Genomic DNA, 18,685 nt, shown 5'->3' on the forward strand with positions numbered 1-18,685 from the left:
CTGGTTTTGAACTCATACCTTTATATCATCCCCAAATAAGGACGATAAACCATAGGCCCCGTCTCACAAACCTTGTTTGTAAATAACTCTGTGGGATGTTGAAGAACCCACTCACTGTTCGCAAAGAGTAGGGGACGTAGTTTCCGGTGTTGTGGTCTGGTCTTTGTGCGTATATCCCATGGTTGGGTGGGAAAATGCTCGGAGATATTAGCTGCATTAGGCTACTCTAAAATCCGAGGGTAAATAAAGATATGATGATGATGATGATGATATAGACTGAGACTCTGAGTCTCAGTCTTATTTATTGAAGTGCTCTTTCATTCTTAGGCCTATGGTGGTGCATATGATGTCATGAGCTCCAAACATCTCCGTGGTGATTTCAACTATGCCTGGCCAACAGCTGAGGTGGCAGTCATGGGTGCAAAGGTGCGACGTCACATCAAAAGTTGAATTTGCTAATTTTGACCATCACCTTTCTTGAAGAATGGAGCAAAGGATTTTTTTAACTAAAATTCTTAATCTTCTACAGGGTGCTGTTTCTATCATATTCAGAGGAAAAGAAGATATTGGTGAGTTACACAGTAATTAATTAAATAAATTGAAAGACATAGTTCATTTATTGTTTACTCTTGATGTACAGTATATTGCTACCAAGTAGAAATTTTACAGTTTGATTACATGTTTAAAAAAGAAACCACACACACAACAACCCAGACAGCAAATAAAATGTAAAAACAGCCTGCATTACTCGGGGGTTTCATTAAGATTTTAAACACTTATGCAAGAGGGTAATGTACCTGGGAGCATTGGTAACTTGGGTGTGGTCTTCTATTGAAAAAGTTGCTTGAGGTATTACACTGAAGTAGTCGGGCAAAATCATTGCTACAGACGTTCATTTGCCTAGTGCCCGGTCGTTAATGAAACCCCTGGTTACTGGTGTCAATCAGCTGATGGGTCAGTCAGCTGATAGGACCCTATGTATTGCTGTCAGTTGGATAGAAATTACAATTGTATCACTGGTATGGTAACATACGGTCCACACTCTCTTAAGCGAATGATACACGATTCAACATCGTTCAACTTTTGTTGATCAACAAATGTTGAACATTGTTGCGACTTGTTGACCTGTTGACTTGTAGTGTCATCTTGTTGAACGGAATAGAGCCAAACTCTATTTTTGTTCAACAACGTTCAACAACTTTTAACATGTTGAGCGGGCATATTTCAACGTTCAACAAGACATGATACACTGTTCAACATTTGTTGAACAGCAGCTGCAACATTTGTTGCACAACAAATGTTGAACCGTGTATCATTGGCTTAAGGCAAACGGCCTTAGAGCAGCTCTTGAAGACGTTTCAGTTACAGACAAAGTGGAATTCAAGCCAACCTGGCAATGGCTGCCTAAGAGAGGTGTCCATCTTATAATGGTTTCCACTTTGAGATAGTCAACATTAGCTTTTATTTGAATTTTCCTGTTGATTGTATTCGTGTAATAAAATATGACAACCTGAGTGGCTCCAGAAAAAATAGTTTTCCCCTCCCCCACGGGCCCTCCTCCATCCTCTTCAACTTAACCAAATGTTACTGAATTCTGGGTATAGTTAACACATAGTCACATACTGTAACTGTTGCAAATCTTCTTTTAGAAAAATATGAAGCGGAGTATGTGGACAGGTTTGCCAATCCATTCCCAGCAGCAACTAGAGGTATGCCTGCGCAATAACTGTTGTTTTTTTTTTTTAATTGACAGCCCTTCTGTTAATGTATACATGTATTGTTTTTATCAGAAGCGCACCCGTTGAACTTTTTACTTAACACTGCAATTCCAAATTGCAAAGGCTGACAATTTTTCACCTTAAAGGCACTGTTACACTAGGCAATTTTTCTTGAAACTTGTCTCACAATTTTGTTGCGACACAAGTTTCACGAATTGTTGCCTAGTGTAACATGCCCTTAAATGAACATGTCTCGCAATTTTTTTGTTGCCGCAATCGTTGCGAGAAGTAGAAGTTGGTTCTACTTTGTGCAACGATGACTGCAACAAAAACGTTGCGAGGGATGTTCATTACAGGGCATGTTACACTAGGCAAGGATCCATGCAACTTGTGTCGCAATGGCTCAACGAAATTGCGAGACAAGTTGCAAAAAAAATTGCCTAGTGTAACAGTGGCTTAATTTCTACTTGCAACAAAAATCCTGTAAAAAACTTCACATTTCATGTTACATTCCCCAAACTGCAAACTAGACTGGTCAACATTAAACAGTGTAGTAAACAGCATGCACACACAGACAAGTGAGAGCCACCTCTTGACTGTTCCAATTTGCTCTCTGTCAAGCTGCAATCAAATTGTATGATTACACTTGATTCAATTAAGAAGTAAAGTCAGTACCATACAAGTACAGTATAAATGAAACAGGAACGTTCTGTACAATTATACTGTAGGCTGTAGAATTTTACACAGACTCAAGTGTATTTGTGACCCATGACTCAAGTATTGCCTTGTGGAAGATTAGGGGTAAACCTCAAAGTTTCTTAAAAGATATTGCTGAAAGGCTCTCAGAGGTGTCAACATTTAGATAATCTAACTTACATCTTTTTTGTAACAAACCAATGAACTTAATAAAAATCTGTTTGTTCACAGGATTTGTAGACGACATCATCAAACCCCACATGACGCGGAAACGAATTTGCCGAGATTTGGAAGTGTTGTCCACCAAGAAACTTGAGAATCCATGGAAAAAACATGGCAACATTCCTTTGTAAAGTGCAATACCATGGCCAGTTCCTTGGAAGTTTCCAGTAAACAGTAACAGGGCTGAATTCACTGAAATAAGATATTTATTGATTTTGACACAGTAGTTATAATTTTTCTTTTTCATCAAGGCTTTTTAACCATCAATTGAAGTCCCTAACAGTGATCAGCACCAAATTTCGCTTGTGATACCAATACTAAGTTATTCAATCCCTGAGCCGGGTCATGAGAATTTTCATGACATTTTTGACATTTTCTTAGTCCTTTCATAAGAAAAGAATGGGGACAAGATACAAGAATTTGTTCTTTGATGTTAGGGGTTGAAGGATTAAAGTTGTTTAAGCTTTTTGCCATTCTTAGGAGTCCTCAGTGTTATGGTAATAATTTACGTTTTAAATAGGGCATAGAAGCATTTACAAAATAATCATACGGTAAATTCAAGACTTGGCCTGGGCGGGGATGGGGTCAACCTTGTTCCCGGGGACTTTCATCTCCCCACCACAGAGGGAGTGAGGGTGGGGTGGAGTAGATGAAAGACCCTGGGGAGGAGGGGGGGGGGTACTTCCTTTCCATTACTTACCATTATATGAAAAAGAATTCTGAAGATTTTGCCCCTACCCTACCCTCCCCTCCCTGGGTTGAGATCCATGTTCATCTTCTATAAAGTTCAGGGCCTAGTAGTTCAAAGCTCGATTCAGCTAATCCTGGGTTAACATGAATTTTGATTAAAGTTTAATTACTAATGAATAAAGTTTTGCCAAAAGATTTTTGTTCCTGCGTTTTGACGAAAACTTTCTTTTTTGCCATTAGCTTACAATTAGCTTTTAAGAACCTTCTTAGCGAGCGAGCTGAAAACCTGTTGCTGAGCTGTTCTAGCTTTGTATGGACATAAGAACTCAAAGCAAGAATATGTGTTCTATGCAGTAGTTATCTCACAATTTAACAGCAAGAAGGGAAAAGGAAATTGGATTACAAAGAAGACAAAGAAGTGCAGATTATTACTGCTTCTCTGTCTTCTTTATTGTCCATTTTTCTCAATATCAAGAAGCTGTTTTGCCATAGATGACTAGATGACTGAAAATGTCCTTAATCTGTAGACAACAAATCTCGTTTGCATGTTTTTTTTTTATTCTCTGTTATCATCAAACATTGCCACTTGCATTTTTATCTTTTGTGGTAGATGAGCTGGATAAATAATAATTAATTGTTAATAATTAATAATTATCAATAATTAATAATTACTGTTTTAGTGATCTGTCTTTTGGTTAAATGTTTAATGAGTCACTTCTTATTCGTAATCATCATCATCATCATCATCATCGTCACCATTTATTTATACACGTAATTTGCCTAAGAGCTAATAGGTTGTTCATAATTCATACATATCAAACAAACATCAATGTTATACATTACTCCTATGGACTAGGCAACATACATGTAGCGTGATAGGGACCTGGTAGCATAGTCATCATAGCATGAGAAAAAAGCTGATCTTTTCATCATGTTCATAATAATGTCTGTGTTATCATGATTGTGCCCAAGGTGTGAACCATGAGTTAAATTATGCAAGTGTGATCATTTTCAAGTAACTTGCAAACATTTGTAAGATAAACTATCCAATAGCTGCAAGGGAATAAACACAGGTACATTTGTGGTCTTAAGTAGGTATTTTTGTAATGATTGGATTGTGGATTGTATGAAAGTATGGAAAGTCGTCAATAGTGGTCACACTTTTATGCATTTTATTCTGCTGTAATAGCTGTTTACGAATTCAGCCCACCATTGCCGACCTATTAGTGGATAGTCAGAGCGAGCCATAAAGTAAAAAACAGGGAAAAAATTCAGCGAAGGGAAGTCGTGCAGAAAAATAAAATATTTTCCACTGACATTCCTGTGCCGAACACGTTTCTGCCTGTTTTGACTTTACCTCACTTATCCTAAGATTTAAAACATATGGATTTTGGGACTATAAAGATTATTATTATAATAACTGTATTTTTGAAGTGGGGACAGACCAATTATGACAAAATGAATAAAATCTTGTTTAATTATGTGTTTTGTGCAAGTTTAATAGAGAAGTGGAGTCAATAATTGTCACATTTCTGCAATGTTGGTGAAACAATTTATTATTGTTCACAAATTATGAGTATTTAAGACTTGAAATATTTTACCAGGTAATGAATATATAGCTGATTCATCACACCATCTAGGAATTTTCAAATGAATGTAATTTTTAAAAATGTCTGGTAAAAATGTCTTGTTTGCAAGCTATCATAGCTGCAAAAAGGTGAAACTACAAAGATGCATCTGTTTATTTGATGTTTCTTCAAACAAACCCTTTTCTTGCCGCCTCTGTCCAGTCATAAACAGATACTTCACGTAACACGATGGAGGTACCATCTGCCACCAACTTTGTGATGTTCAAACTAATAGCAGAAATGACCTTACCACTAAATATTTCAGGGAAAGGATGAATCCTCTTGTGTCCTATGGTGCTTCCTTGTTGAGGGTACTCAAGCCACCCTTGCAAAGTCTTTAACCGTAGATGGTACTCTGCGACAAGTTGACCGTAGTTGGCAATGTCCTCCATGATTACCACTGAACCATTGTTAATACTAAGAGGTTCTTGCAAACTCCACACCATCTCAACTCCAACTTTTAGTTCGGGATTCTTGTCAGTAATCACCAGATCTTTATACAGCAGATCAACAGCTTCACCAAAACTCTTGTAAGCTTGCATGTCTTCATCCTCGACTAGTCCATCAGGATCCGGGTTCAAATTCAATATCATGTGACACCCTCGTCCCACACTTGTCAAGTACTCACTAACAAGTGTGCTTACATTTTTCACTCTACTTGTTGTGTTTGGTTTCCAGAACCAATAATGCTCTCGAATGACAGTGTCACAAAACGGAGGACAAAACTGCTCTCCTAGGGGGTCCCCTGTGAGGAGAGTGACATTGAATAAGTGAAGAAAAATATACTATCATAATAGCAATACAGATATACTGGAATCATGCTAAAAGCTGTAATCTACTGGTCCCAATTGCTGTGTCCAATTCAATCCACATCCTTACCCACTTAATAGAACTTGGCCTTCTTTATGGGTATTTTGTAGGCTTGATCCAGTCTTGTTGCTTGCCCCACTCTTTCCCCACCACACACAAAATATAGATCTAGCTATACTTTATAAAATGATTTAATACCCGACCAGTAGTTGAGCCATAGTGTTTACAAGAACAACATGAACAAAATGTGGTATTGTATACACAGACTTAAGCACGCAAACATAGCACTATCTATGGGTAGCTTGATAGAGGCAGTTATCGCCTCATGTTTTGAAAAAGGAACTAACCTCAAACTCCTCAGTTATGATAAGAAATCACTGAGAAGTCATGGCAAAGTTAAGTACTCTGTCTGCAGTCTGCGTGGTCTGCGTTTTAACATGAATGACCATGAGCCGTGTAAAAACCATGATAATGATAATGGGTGGGAACTTCACTGCTGCAGGAAAACACCCCCTCCCCCCCCCCCCCCCCACCTCCTCTCCCCCTCTCCATTCCCTTCTTGGTTGTAACTACAATCTGGCTAACAGACTGGTCAGTTTTCAAGGGAAACATTCACAAGAATCTGCACTCCACCAACTGTTTATCAGCTTACAAGTGTATAACATGTTAATGATAAACACAGACATACCAGTAGGACTCATGTCACACGTCCCAGCCGGCACTGCATACCAAAGAGGCAGTGGAGCTACTGCCTGCTCATCACCAACCCATCGCACTCCTTGATTCCCAGCAAATGTTGGGCACTGCATGCAGATACTATTGTTACCCAGGGTGCGCAATATTGGTCCAACATTAGGGCTGATGCCAGGAACAATACCAGCATCAAACCAAAAAATAAAAGGGTTTGCATACTTTGACTTTGGATCCAACAGTTCACGCATATGCTGTTCAACAATGTGATTGTAAATTGCTTGCGCAGCTGGGTTGGGTGCTCTGTAGTTATCGACATCCATGTACCAGTTCTCATGGACACTGTAGTAGAAGGCGTGCTTAATGCCATACTTGTCACAAGACTGCATGAACTCCCAAGCCACATCACCTGTCTTTTTTCTCCATTTACTGTTTCTGACTGAGTAGTTGTACCTTGTTTCTGTTGGCCAGAGCAGGAACCCACTAAAGTGATCCAGTGTAAGTATTGCATACTTTGCTCCAAAACTACTAGCTGCTTTCAACCATTCGTCTGTTGAGAGTTTGGTGGGGTCAAATTCATCTGGAGAAACCACATGACCTGTTTAAGATAAAGTCACACATTGAGATACATGTATGTCTGAGTGGAGTGTTTACACCTCAACACCTTGTGATGGAAGTGGAAGGTGTAACACTTTCTGTATAATTGTACCCTGCTGATGCACCAAACACTAGTACTGCCAATATATATAATAGTTTTTAAACAGTCAGGCAACAGAGATACATGCCTCCCAATTTGGGAGAAGGGGACAATTTCCTGGGGGGAAGGGGGTGCAAAACAAAAAATCTTCTGTGGAGGGAGTATGGAAATAATTTTTCTGGAACTGCACAGTAGCATTTTTGAGAGGATGGAAAGAACCATAGATAAGAGAAAATTTGCAATCTATGTATAACATTATACAACAGCAACTGACTGTGGAGGCGGGAGAAACCTGGGAGGGGTGCAAATTGGGAGTACAGTCAACTCTCTCGTAAGCGACCACCCTTGGTGCACGACAAAGTGGTCGCTTACGGGAGGTGGTCGCTTACGGGAAAGATCAACCAACTAAGCCTAATACTGGATTGATTAATTAATTACATAAAAATATTACCTTAGCAGCTAAAATTAGGCAAATGGAAACTTATTTATTTGATTTTTTCACATTTATTCATTCTTCTTATGAAACTTTGTATAACATGGTTCATGGTTCATTTTGGAACAGATCACTGTAACAATTCCCGTTTACCCACAGATCTAATTATAGCCATCTTCCCTGTCTGTAAACTGTCATTATCTCTCAGCAGTACAGGGAAGCGTCATCAAAATTGAACTTTTGTCACTTCTGAGTAATGATTTACAAGCAATCATACGTGATTATGTTGGGTGGTCGCTTACCGGAAACAGAAAACAAAAGAATATGTGCAATTTCTGGCCTAAAAAGTGGTCGCGGTCCCTTAATAAATTTGAGTGGTGGTCGCTTACGAGAGAGCTCTTGAAACAGTATTTATCTGAGAAACAAAACGGTTGTTTACAAGGTGGTCGCTTACGGGAGGTGGTCGCTTCGCTATGAGAGAGTTGACTGTATAAAAAATACTAGGAGTAAATTAGGAGAAAAAAGTGCCAGGAAGTTCAGATTGGAAATAAGATGGGGAAACTTTGGGGACTGCCATGTTGGACGAGCTGCTACGAGAGAAAAACCCACTTAAGAGTTAAGATTATTAAATCACATGTGAATTGCTTACATAAGTTTTTAAAGGAATGAGTGTTTTCAAATAATTAAGAGTGAAGTTTATCCAATTGGCGTACGTACTGTAACTTATTATTAAACTGTCGAGCTATAAAATACAAGAAACTAGACATTCAAAACATTCATAATTGAAGGATACAAGGATTTCGTTACCTGGTCCCATGCTTCTATCAAAAGTCTGCATATTGAAGTGAATGCTTGCTCCTATCTCGTAGTCGAGGTACTTCACTTGTGTAGCGCTTGGTTTAGCCACTGAGACAACCCCTCTAGCTAAACGTGCAGAACACCAAACAGCTACCAAAGTACTCACCATGAAACTGAAACAAACCATCTTCTACGCATGAAGAATAAACTTTTAAGTCTGCAAAAAGTAAACTCGAACGAGAAAATCTATATGGTTTGGGAAGGTCGCCTCGTTCTGATCACGAGGCAATCAAATGGAAAGCTTGGATTCGGATCGCGGAACCAAAAGTTAGAGGATGAGGATTGTGCAGTTGCCTTCAATATAATCTGACATTATTAACAGTCAAAATCGTCACTTCGTCTAACCTTATAGGCAGGAGCCAACTACACACTTAATAATTCTATTTTTGGGGCACTGACACAAGTGTTTTTCCTCACCCAAAACTATCATCCCTGGGGATGGGGGGAGCACACACTCTCTGATCATAGGGTTGTGATGTCTCTTTCTTCATCCCCTCAAGTCTTGCCACTTTCTTTCCCTTTTTTTTTCATTCTAAGCATTTTTTAATTCAGTGAATGAATGAAATATTGAACTGCGGACGAGACACAACTTGCGCAGTTGTTAAAAGAAGGGCTGAAAATAATTCAAGCATGAATCGGATTTGAACTGATGACTGCGGTGCAGAGCTCTACTAACTGACCTTTCAGGTCAACTGGGAGCTGGTCATTTGGTGAGTTACAGTCTTTCTCTCAGACCAAGTTAACAAGTAAGTGACCAGCTCTCAATAGCCAAGTTGGAGTTCCCCAAACTTGCTTTGTTGGGGTCATGGGTCCAAATCCTATTCTCAACTTCTTCTTAGACTGTTCAAAGTCACTCATCACCATTCCAGAAGTGATCTTCGCCACCTGGCAATCAGGCTAGTTTAAGTAATCAAAAGCCCCACCAGTAGGGGGTTACTAAGGGAATTATTGAATGCTTTTTTCCTTGCATATTTTCTTGATGAATTCTAAGAGGTAACTTTTACATTAAGCACTTAAAAAATGACTTGAACAGACAACCAGTGCAGATGCAATTGCTGATCAATGGATTTAATTAAATCATTTAACCTCCAGAGGAATGCTTGTCAGAACTTTTAAAAGGAACCTTCCCAAGTACATCTCAGTTAGTGGACGTGGCATGAAGTACACAGAATGTTTATTTTTTACACGTAGCTTGTATTGAAGTGTTTTAATTTTCAAATACCCCACAAGGAACAGGGGTTTCATTAAGATTTTGCACAGTTGGCCAAGAGGTTTTGTCTTTAATTGAAAAAAAAAATTGGTTGAGGTGTTAAAAGGAGCTAGGCAAAGTCGTGCTCACGAACGGGCATTGCCCAGTGCCGCGCCCTTAATGAAACCCCTGACACAGGACAGTAAAAGTCAATAACTGCAACAGCGGTATCATGAATCTTTACTTTACTCCAGAATATTACTTGCAGTATTGGAAAACACACATTAATGATAATAATATAATCGTCACTGAGAATTGAATACATTTAGCCAAGGAAAGCAATCAAACTACTCCATTTTGTACCTCAAAAATGGGTACTAATTTTATCAAGTATGCCACCACGCTGCAAATGCAGTGAAATAATTTATCGTAAAGCTGAGTAAAGTCAAAATTTATGGTACTATCTGATGTCTCTAACGAAGATTTGATAGTTCGAGTACAGAAAATTTTAACTTAGCTTCCGTACACCAGAAGCAAATTATTAGACTACAAAATTGATTTAAACAGGACACAAGAATAGCTAGCCTAGCACTAAAGCCATTGTAAAGAAGTACATTTAAGTCATTTCCAATAACCAACTGCATGGCTTAGAGCTCGAGGCTAGAAAACTAACTTGGGCTCATTTGTTACACATTGCACAAGGAGCACCGTTCTTTTCCCTGTAGCTACAAACTCTACTTTCCAAAAACTCATTTCTGACTTTGTTGATGTGTTCCTTGGTGGCGGCAAAAACACTGTGTGCTTCCTCATTCGACAGTGCAGTTGATTCACGGATGAATTCCGACTTCAAGCAAACTCCACAGCATTTCCCGTCACAATAAAATGCTCGGCAACCACCACGTTTAATACTGAACCAGGTACACATGTAGCACTTCGACGCCGTCAAGTTGTCGACTTGTAGAGGCCATTTTCCATCGAAGATCCTTCGCAAATTCTTCTGCGCTTGCTGTCGGCCAAACTTCTTCCTCTTGAAACTGGGCCGAAGCTCTCCATCCGAATTCTCGTCTTGGTTGTCTTCCATGCGATTCGCCCCCTTTCCTTCAACAATCATCGGGTACATGTATTCGCCATTTTCAGCAACATACTCCGAAACTTCTTCAAATTCTATAACGTGGCTCCAAGATGCACCAAAATCGTATTCATATTCCAGAAAACGGTTCTCCTCGTTGAAGACGTCGGACAGTTTGTACACTCGTTCATCTCGAATCTGCTGAGGGCCGATGAAGTACGGCGAAAGCTGATGAACATGTGAATGGCGCGCAAAAACTCCATTGCCTTTCCCAGCTTCGGTCAAATATTCCACGTCCCAGTCACCGTCTACAACTTTATACTCGACCGGGTCATACTTTCGGCCATCAGACTTCACTTCCTTTGAAAGCTTGTCGGCTGGACTGCTATGCTCATCCTCGCAGAGGCTGCTTTCTTCACTCACCGATGTAAAACAATGCATGTGATAGCTTTGCCAACCGAAGACTTCTTGTATCACAATGTGAAGTCCGTACAACGAGAAATTCGCTGGAACTACCACTCTTCGCCAGCGACCCTCCTCATCTGCACAGTGGTCATCAAAAAGAGTAATTTTTAACTTGTACAAGAGATTTGGGTTGCATGAAGAAGTACTATTTGAAGGCTTATTTGCCAACGAACGAGAGACTTCCGAAGTACTCGTGGCCATTTTCAATCGACTTTCCAGCTTGAGGTTCACGTGATCATTTGGCGGGAAAATCACGGGAAAAGTGAGATGTCCCGTGGATCAGTTGGCGCCTGCAAACCTCTCCAGTTCCATCCGGCCCATTGTACTCAAGCGCTGCTTGCTTGGAAGAGGCGAACTTCTCACTTTGTCGTGCTCTTTGACACAACACTCGCGTACTCACACATTTACAGGCTTCAAAAATCAACCTTCGCTTCAATTCAGTGTGCCACGAGACTTCAATCGCAATTGCGTGTTTCCCATCTTCTAACGGAAAGCCAAGAATACGGGCAACATTTTGTTGCAACTTGTCGCGCCACAAATGTTGCATTGCAGTTGCAATTGCTTGTTCCCGGTTTTACCATCGCGCGACGGTGGTAATACGGGCAACAAACAATCGCAACTTGCAACGCAACATTTGTTGCCCGACAAGTTGCAAAAAGATGTTGCCCGTATTACTCTCATTACTTGGCCCGTAAGGTAACCAACGGTTCTTTTCACTGAATATATGTTCCGAAGGCCTTTTAAAGGGCTTTTGTCTTTTAAAGAGAACTCCAAAACATGGATGCGTGGCTTGGTGGCTCAACTCTTGTTCGCGTGAAAACACTGGCTACTTGAAAACTTGAACAAAAATTATCAAGCTGTTTTTTTTTTCTTGCCAATCATAGGCCCATTAAACAAAGATTTTTCACCGAAAGAGAGGAGGGAAGACACTGCTCAAAATCCACGTCCGCTCACGCGGACTCCACGCATGACTATCCATCAAGCTGGTATTTATGATTTTATTTCTAAAAAACTACGCTAAACAGAAAAGAGGCAATATACAGTGAATATATTTTAAAAGAAATAGAAAAACATGAAAGATAGGAATTCCTTAACGATTAAATTTGCATTGGCGTCGTACAACTATACCATTTAAATAATTAAAGTGTTTTCCTTAAAGAGAGACAATTAGTTTGCCACCGCTTGAATATTGATAAATGTTTAATGTTTAGCCACATGTACAGGAAGTTCTGCAACCAAGGAAGCGAGTTTTGTACAAAACATGCTGATATTGCTACGTGGCCATGGCAAATGCTCGATATATGAAACTTTTTGACTGACTGTTAGAAATGTCAGTACGACGGACATTGAACACAGTCAGTAGATAGGGTTAATTATGGGCGGTGGCAAATTACTGGAGTGGATGCCAATCGCACTTAAATCCAACGAGGAGTTGAGAATTTGGTAGGAAAGGAAGAAGAAGGGGTAGAAAACAACAACAATAATAACAACAAAACCAGTGATGGATCCTGAAGGGTTTATAAGACAACCTACAGTCCTCACAGGAAGATATGAAATGGGAAAAGGTACACAAAGCGATACAAGATTGAGTACGACAGATGCCCATGCCGGTGGAAGCGACAGCGAAGAATACGACACGGACTTAGAAGAAAGCTTCAAAGAAGACACCAACTTCCATAAAACGCAAGAGGAAATGTACCTGCAGACTTGCAGACAACTGGACATTCCACCAGTTTCAAGGTTTTTAAGGGAGCTCTGCACCGATGCAGTTGATCTGCAACACTACGGTATTGGTGACAGTGGTGTTTTGGCTGTTGCTGCAGCGTTGGAAAGAAATATAACAGTTGCAAAGCTGAATCTTAACGACAACAGCTTGACGCATGTTGGAGCCGAAGCTCTTGCCGAGATGCTAAAAGACAATTGTTTCATCTCGCAGCTTGATGTCTCTGAAAATCGATTGGGAACGAAAGGAGTTGGAAGCTTCGGTGAAATGTTGAATGAAAACAACTCGCTTTGGAATTTAGCTTTGGAAAACTGCGGATTACACGAGAGAGATCTTCATAAGCTTTTACAAGGTGATAGAGTTGGACTGCGGGTTTTACATCTGAAAGGGAACGAGCTTGGGGATGAAGGCGCAATAGTGGTCGGAACTTTCATAAGATCTAACAGCACACTTGAGGTCTTGGATCTTAGCTGGAATGTCATACATCTAAGAGGTGTAGCTGCTTTAGCCAAAGGACTCAAAGCTAACAGAGCTCTGCGAGATCTGTCTGTCTCGAGAAATAGTATTTCAAACGAAGGAGCCGCCGAAATAGGAGAGGCTCTGGCCATAAACAAGTCTCTGCAGATTTTGGATGTGAGCAACTGCGGGTTCAACGAAATCGGAGCGGAATCAATACTGGAAGGCTTGCGTACCAACACTTCTCTAGAAACCCTGAAGATTGGCCGAAATCTATTCCACGACTATGGCGTTTACAAACTTCTCAAGGTAATCAGGAAAAATCCGTCACATGCGTTGAAAAAATTGGACATGAACGACACCACCTTGGACCAGGCGTGCGTAAAAGAACTTGACATGCTGATTCAAGAACGACCAGGGTTTGCCTGTATATGCGGTACTGTAATTAAAGGAGCATGCTTGACAAAGCCGCCTCCGGCACGAAACGCTTCCAAAACACCCATTGTTGTACAAAGATTCCTGTCTTTTGTTAGCAAACGAGGTTGGAGGCTCATTGACCTGTTTAGAATCATCACCAGAAATGATTTTAGTGCACTGCGCATGACTGTGGACCGTGACAGGTTCGTGCAGGGGCTTATCAAGCTTGGAGTTCCTCTCAGGAAAGTGCAAATCGACGAGTTGTTCGACATCCTGGATGTTGATGGAGATGGCGTGGTAAAGTTTCAGGAGTTTTTGGCGATGAAACTACAAGCTAAGCCTTGTCTGAGAAAATGAAAAATTGCGATGTTCAACCCAAACAGAAGGCAAATCAGCAAAGGAGTACTGTACATAGGCTTACTCTACCAAGTGCACTATTGGTGTAACTATTTGAGTTCATTATTTGTTATCAGAATTTGTTTGAGACAACTTTTGATGTTATGCGGGAAGCGTGACACAAGAAAAATTACAGGGATTTTAACATCCCTGTTATTATTTCGTCAGGCAAGTTAATTTGATCGCAAAATCATCATTGAACAACAACAAAAAGAAATCATTCGTCCTGGTGATTCGTGTAACTTTAACAACAAGAACAACATCTTTATTTAATATATTTATATTTTTTACAGGAATACACAGCCCGCATATAGCAGAACTAATCGAGGCGGGCTGTGTAACTTAATCATTATTACAAACATTTTTCGATGAATACAAGAAAGTAAGAGTTCTGTCAAAAGTAACAAATCATAAAAAATAAAGCGAAAAGTATCGTGATTTGGAAAGCCACAAAGTTTTCGAGCATAAATTTTTAATTGACTTTATTTCCCTATGATTTTGCGATTAGTCACGACCTGCTCGATGGCCAATAGAATATTTTGAATTCATTTACACTCAAACTAAAATTTAATCAAAACCTGAAAATCATGCTTTTAAAAACAATGCTTGCTTTTGCTAATACATTTAGTCCAATTTCAATGAATGATTTTCCTTCGGAAAAAAAATACGGCGGGTATAATTCCCATGAAATTGGAGCCAACATAAGAGATGACAAATGCAATATTTATCTTACTATACAAGATATACACATCTTTTGTTTTAATATTTTTTCTTGTTTTCATTAGCCAACTTAGTGGTCCTTGCCTTGTAAAGTTGCCTTTGAGTATACAACTCGATTTCGTGCACTAGTTGAATTATATGTATATATAACCGGAGAATAAAATACCAGCTAGCCGAAGAAAAATAGCTAAAAAAATGGGAAAGCAGAGGAAAAGTACAATTTCTTGTCCTATGAGAACAGTTTTCCAAATAAGGCAGTGACTGTGTATTTAACAATTATTCCACGAGCGCGCGTTGGATTTGAGATGATAGATAGCCAACGAGGCGCGTAGCGCCGAGTTGGCTATAATTATCTCATATCCAACAAGCGCGAGTGGAATAATTGTTTTATTGAAAACAGGCGAGAAATATCTTGCTGAAGTCACTTTGCAAGAACAACCAGACTGCAATTTAATGGTCGCTATTTCTCGGGCATGGTATAATGGTTCACATACCATGGCCGCTAAGCCAATCAAATCCCTGGATTTGCATTATACAATGATCCATTTTTAATAATGCATCATATACCATGTGCCGGGAACCAATGAGATTTCTGGAAAGTGGGGACCACCTGCACCGTTTCCAACGTCTTGCCTGGTTGGTCGAGAGAACAAAAGAACGAACAACAGAACAATGTTCCCAACCCAAAAAAATAGAGCAGCTGCAAGATATCAGGATCCATTAAAAATAGAACTTTTGAAAGGCGAAGGTCTTCTGGGAAAGTACAGGGTCCTGTGTTGAACATAACTTTGTTATATTAATGGCTTTCTTACAAAGTTTCATACTTCTTATTAGTCACCTCGAAGAACACAGAAAATTAAATTATTAATTGCCCAATGTACACCGCATTTTTTTTTAAAGGCGTTGTATAGGGTAATTAGAATGTAAACAACTTACCTGGAGTTTCAAGTAAATAAAATGTCCATTGGAGTCAAAGCAAAACAAATCGTATTAATTGACATTTCCTGAAACGTGAATGGACGAGTCTGCCGCTTCTGAATACAAGCATTAATTTTTAATTCCCTAAAATTACGTGGGCTTTTGATTTAGACTGACAATCTTTAATTGCTTTAGCCAGTTAGTAACGAACATCAATATGCCTGGCTGTATCGTGTATATTGCTATCAAAAAATATCTAGGCACTTAATTCTACAGGTTTGTCGTAAATTATTCTGATAATGAGCTGCCTGATACGCTAAGAACTACAGGTCAGCCTTCGTTCTTGTCAGTTGACATTCCTTACTCTATTCTTCAGTCATTGTTTTCCTAAGTCTGTATTGTCAGGTAGAAGTAGCACAGCAGTGACACTTACATGATTCATTCTCAGAATGTGAAATGAAAAATAAACATTATTTGAAACCTTGACCACAAACGGCTAGATAACTGGTCTCGATAGTTTTACACCATTTCGCAGAGCTGATTCTTCCACCCTGGAGTCCTCGACTAGGATTAGAGAAAAGACACAGCTTTCTCACAAACATAATCAAAATTTTCTGTTAGTTCCTGCTACGCGGTTAACAATTTCTCGCAAACTGTTTTGATCTCGTTTATTGAGGTAACGAATTCGCAAAAGAATAGAATCGATAGCATAACAAGCATAGAATTAACAGCACAACAACAAGATTGGCATTGAAGAAGTGGATGTCCATTCTTGTTTGGTTGACTATAGATCTGACGAAAAACTATATTAGTATTGTAGAGAAGGATAAGTTGAGCCAGCACTTTAAGGGAAGGATCAAGCAAAGATCGAACTTGACGCGTGGCAAGCAAAGAGCATTTTCCGTTACCTATTGAATTCTACCAAGTCCGAAGGTGCGACGGAGCGTCTACTCCAGGCTGTTGGTCAAGAGAATCTAGAGATTTGACTTTGATTAATCAGTCTTGCCTTGCACCCTTAGTTAACGTTAAGCCTCATAGTTAGCTTGGGATTGGCACATCCTCAACGAAAAGTGTGGAGTGGACATTTAAAAGTCCAAACCAAATCCGGCAGGCGAGAATGGAGGAAGACGAATTCTTCGACACCGACTTGGAAGAAGAAAGCACGGACAGAGAATTCGAAGACCGGGAGGAACAAGTTGAGAATCGGAAAAGATCAACCCCGGAAATTTACCTCGACGCGTGCAAGAGCAGTGACATTGTTCCTTCATCAAAGTTTCTGAAGCAATGCTTCACTGAAAACGTCGATCTTAACCATTACGGTCTTGGTGATTTTGGCGCACGAGCCGTGTGCATGGCTCTGGAAGGTTGCACAAATGTCACCAATTTACAACTACAAGACAACGGCATTACAGACATGGGAATGATATCCCTTGCAAAGATGTTGAAGAGGAATCGTTTCGTCGTCAACGTGGATCTGTCGGGAAACCAAGTTGGCAAAAATGCCCTCGATGAGCTTGGGGATATGCTCATGCAGAACAACACCCTAAAAGAACTTAACCTTAGTAAGTGCAGCTTGCAAGGAAAAACCGTTTCTGCGTTTTGCAATTCGTTAAGGTTAGATGCACCTTTGACACACTTGAACCTGTCATACAACGACATCGGTGACAAGGGAGCCGTTGTCCTTGGGGCGGCTATCAAGTGGAATATCGTGTTGGACTTCTTGGACGTTAGCTGGAACAGCATTCGCGTTAAGGGGGCTCGTGCCTTGGCTGAGGGTCTAAAAACGAATACCCGCCTTAGAGAGATGAACATCGCTTGGAATGGTCTGCTTGACAATGGCATTGCAGCCATTCAAGAAGCGTTGTCGTGCAACCAGACGCTTAAAGTTCTGGACATAGGAAGCAACTGCATCACCAACAAAGGCGTTTTTTCCATTGCCAAGTTCTTGAAGACCAACAAAAGCTTGGAGGTTTTGAAAACTGGACGCAACCCATTCCAAAGTTATGGTGCCTGTGTTCTGCTTCGTGCAATTCAGAAGAATCCATCAAGCGCTTTGAGAGAGTTACAAATGGACGATATTGTTTTTGACAAGGATTGTGCTCGTGAGCTCGGGCTTGTCCTCGAGGGAAGACCATCCTTTACATGTTCATGGGATATAAGCATCATAGGGGAGCGCAAGTCGGATCAGACAAAGAACCCGGATATTACTGATGTTTACCTGGCCTTCGTGCGTACACGCGGGCTGCGTTTCATTGAATTGTTCAAGATTCTATCGAAAGACCACGATGGACATAAGCTTAGTAAAGAGGACTTCGTTGGGGGAATGAAGAAGTTAAACGCGCCAATCCATGATTTCAAGTTAAGGGAACTGTTTGATAAGATGGACACTAACCGTAACGGTGTCATTGCATTTCAAGAGTTTGTCCTCTGGACCCGCGAACGGTATCAGGCCACAGGGAGAGGAATCCAACAGTAACTTGCTTTGTTGTTCTCTATTTTAAGCACTTTTTATTGTACTGTCTCATAAGATTGTACGCAGTCCAAATATGCTTTCGCAAGGTTGACGGGCATACCACGCAACAGACATTTCAGCTTTTCAAAAATGATTTTTTGGAATATAAAGAAAATGGGGGGCTGAATGCAGGGTATGTGGGAGGGGTGATGCGATTCAGCTATTTGGCAGCAAGCCCTAATATCAAAGAACAAATTCTCCTATCCTGTTGCCATACTTTTCTTATAGAAGTACTCCGAAGAAGTTATTAAAATATCAAGAACATTTACCTTGGGTGATTATATCCTTAATTCCCATGACCTCAGGGATTGAATAAGCACTGATATTACAAGGGGAAATCTGATGCTGATCACTGTTAGGGCTTTTGGGTTAAACACC

The 18,685-nt window shown here is 40.1% G+C and overlaps 4 protein-coding genes across 5 annotated transcripts in view; 3 read left to right on the plus strand and 1 right to left on the minus strand.

Annotated features, from left to right (window-relative positions):
* The window catches only part of LOC146469034 (propionyl-CoA carboxylase beta chain, mitochondrial-like), a 90,438-nt gene that overhangs the window by 10,814 nt on the left and 60,939 nt on the right, over positions 1–18,685 (plus strand). Inside the window, exons 13-16 of one of the 2 annotated variants that reach the window (XR_014867284.1) lie at positions 328–426; positions 530–569; positions 1,650–1,709; positions 2,646–2,978. Coding sequence is in view for 1 of the 2 variants with exons in the window: in XM_085123643.1 (XP_084979769.1) it covers positions 328–426; positions 530–569; positions 1,650–1,709; positions 2,646–2,767 (321 nt within the window). In the remaining variant the exon portion in view is untranslated. Of the gene's footprint in view, positions 1–327; positions 427–529; positions 570–1,649; positions 1,710–2,645; positions 3,110–18,685 lie in introns of those variants that run through there. The other variant, XM_085123643.1, reaches the window with a different exon arrangement.
* On the minus strand, positions 4,110–8,659 carry LOC146469035 (uncharacterized). Its single transcript, XM_085123646.1, has 3 exons — positions 8,392–8,659; positions 6,453–7,052; positions 4,110–5,699 (listed from the first exon to the last, which is right to left on the minus strand). Exons 1-3 carry the CDS (start codon positions 8,567–8,569, stop codon positions 5,083–5,085), a joined length of 1,395 nt encoding a protein of 464 aa, XP_084979772.1. The 5' UTR covers positions 8,570–8,659; the 3' UTR covers positions 4,110–5,082.
* Positions 12,245–15,230, plus strand: LOC146469036 (uncharacterized). Its single transcript, XM_085123756.1, has one exon. The coding sequence runs from the start codon at positions 12,667–12,669 to the stop codon at positions 14,116–14,118; it is 1,452 nt and encodes a 483-aa protein (XP_084979882.1). The 5' UTR covers positions 12,245–12,666; the 3' UTR covers positions 14,119–15,230.
* LOC146469037 (uncharacterized) lies at positions 16,050–18,569 on the plus strand. The gene has a single exon (XM_085123647.1). It carries the CDS (start codon positions 16,913–16,915, stop codon positions 18,269–18,271), a length of 1,359 nt encoding a protein of 452 aa, XP_084979773.1. The 5' UTR covers positions 16,050–16,912; the 3' UTR covers positions 18,272–18,569.

This window comes from Pavona decussata, unplaced genomic scaffold, assembly GCF_977016875.1.
Source record: "Pavona decussata unplaced genomic scaffold, jaPavDecu1.1 SCAFFOLD_127, whole genome shotgun sequence".
Classification (NCBI taxonomy): Eukaryota; Metazoa; Cnidaria; class Anthozoa; order Scleractinia; family Agariciidae; genus Pavona; species Pavona decussata.

Excerpts from the sequence above, each read along its gene's own strand:
- LOC146469037 (XM_085123647.1), top strand. The coding sequence starts at position 16,913 with ATGGAGGAAGACGAATTCTTCGACACCGACTTGGAAGAAGAAAGCACG.
- LOC146469035 (XM_085123646.1), bottom strand. The coding sequence starts at position 8,569 with ATGGTTTGTTTCAGTTTCATGGTGAGTACTTTGGTAGCTGTTTGGTGT. Across the intron at positions 7,053-8,391 it reads TGATAGAAGCATGGGACCAG|GTCATGTGGTTTCTCCAGAT; the intron begins GTAACGAAATCC and ends TATCTTAAACAG. Across the intron at positions 5,700-6,452 it reads GTGTGACATGAGTCCTACTG|GGGACCCCCTAGGAGAGCAG; the intron begins GTATGTCTGTGT and ends CTCTCCTCACAG.
- LOC146469036 (XM_085123756.1), top strand. The coding sequence starts at position 12,667 with ATGGATCCTGAAGGGTTTATAAGACAACCTACAGTCCTCACAGGAAGA.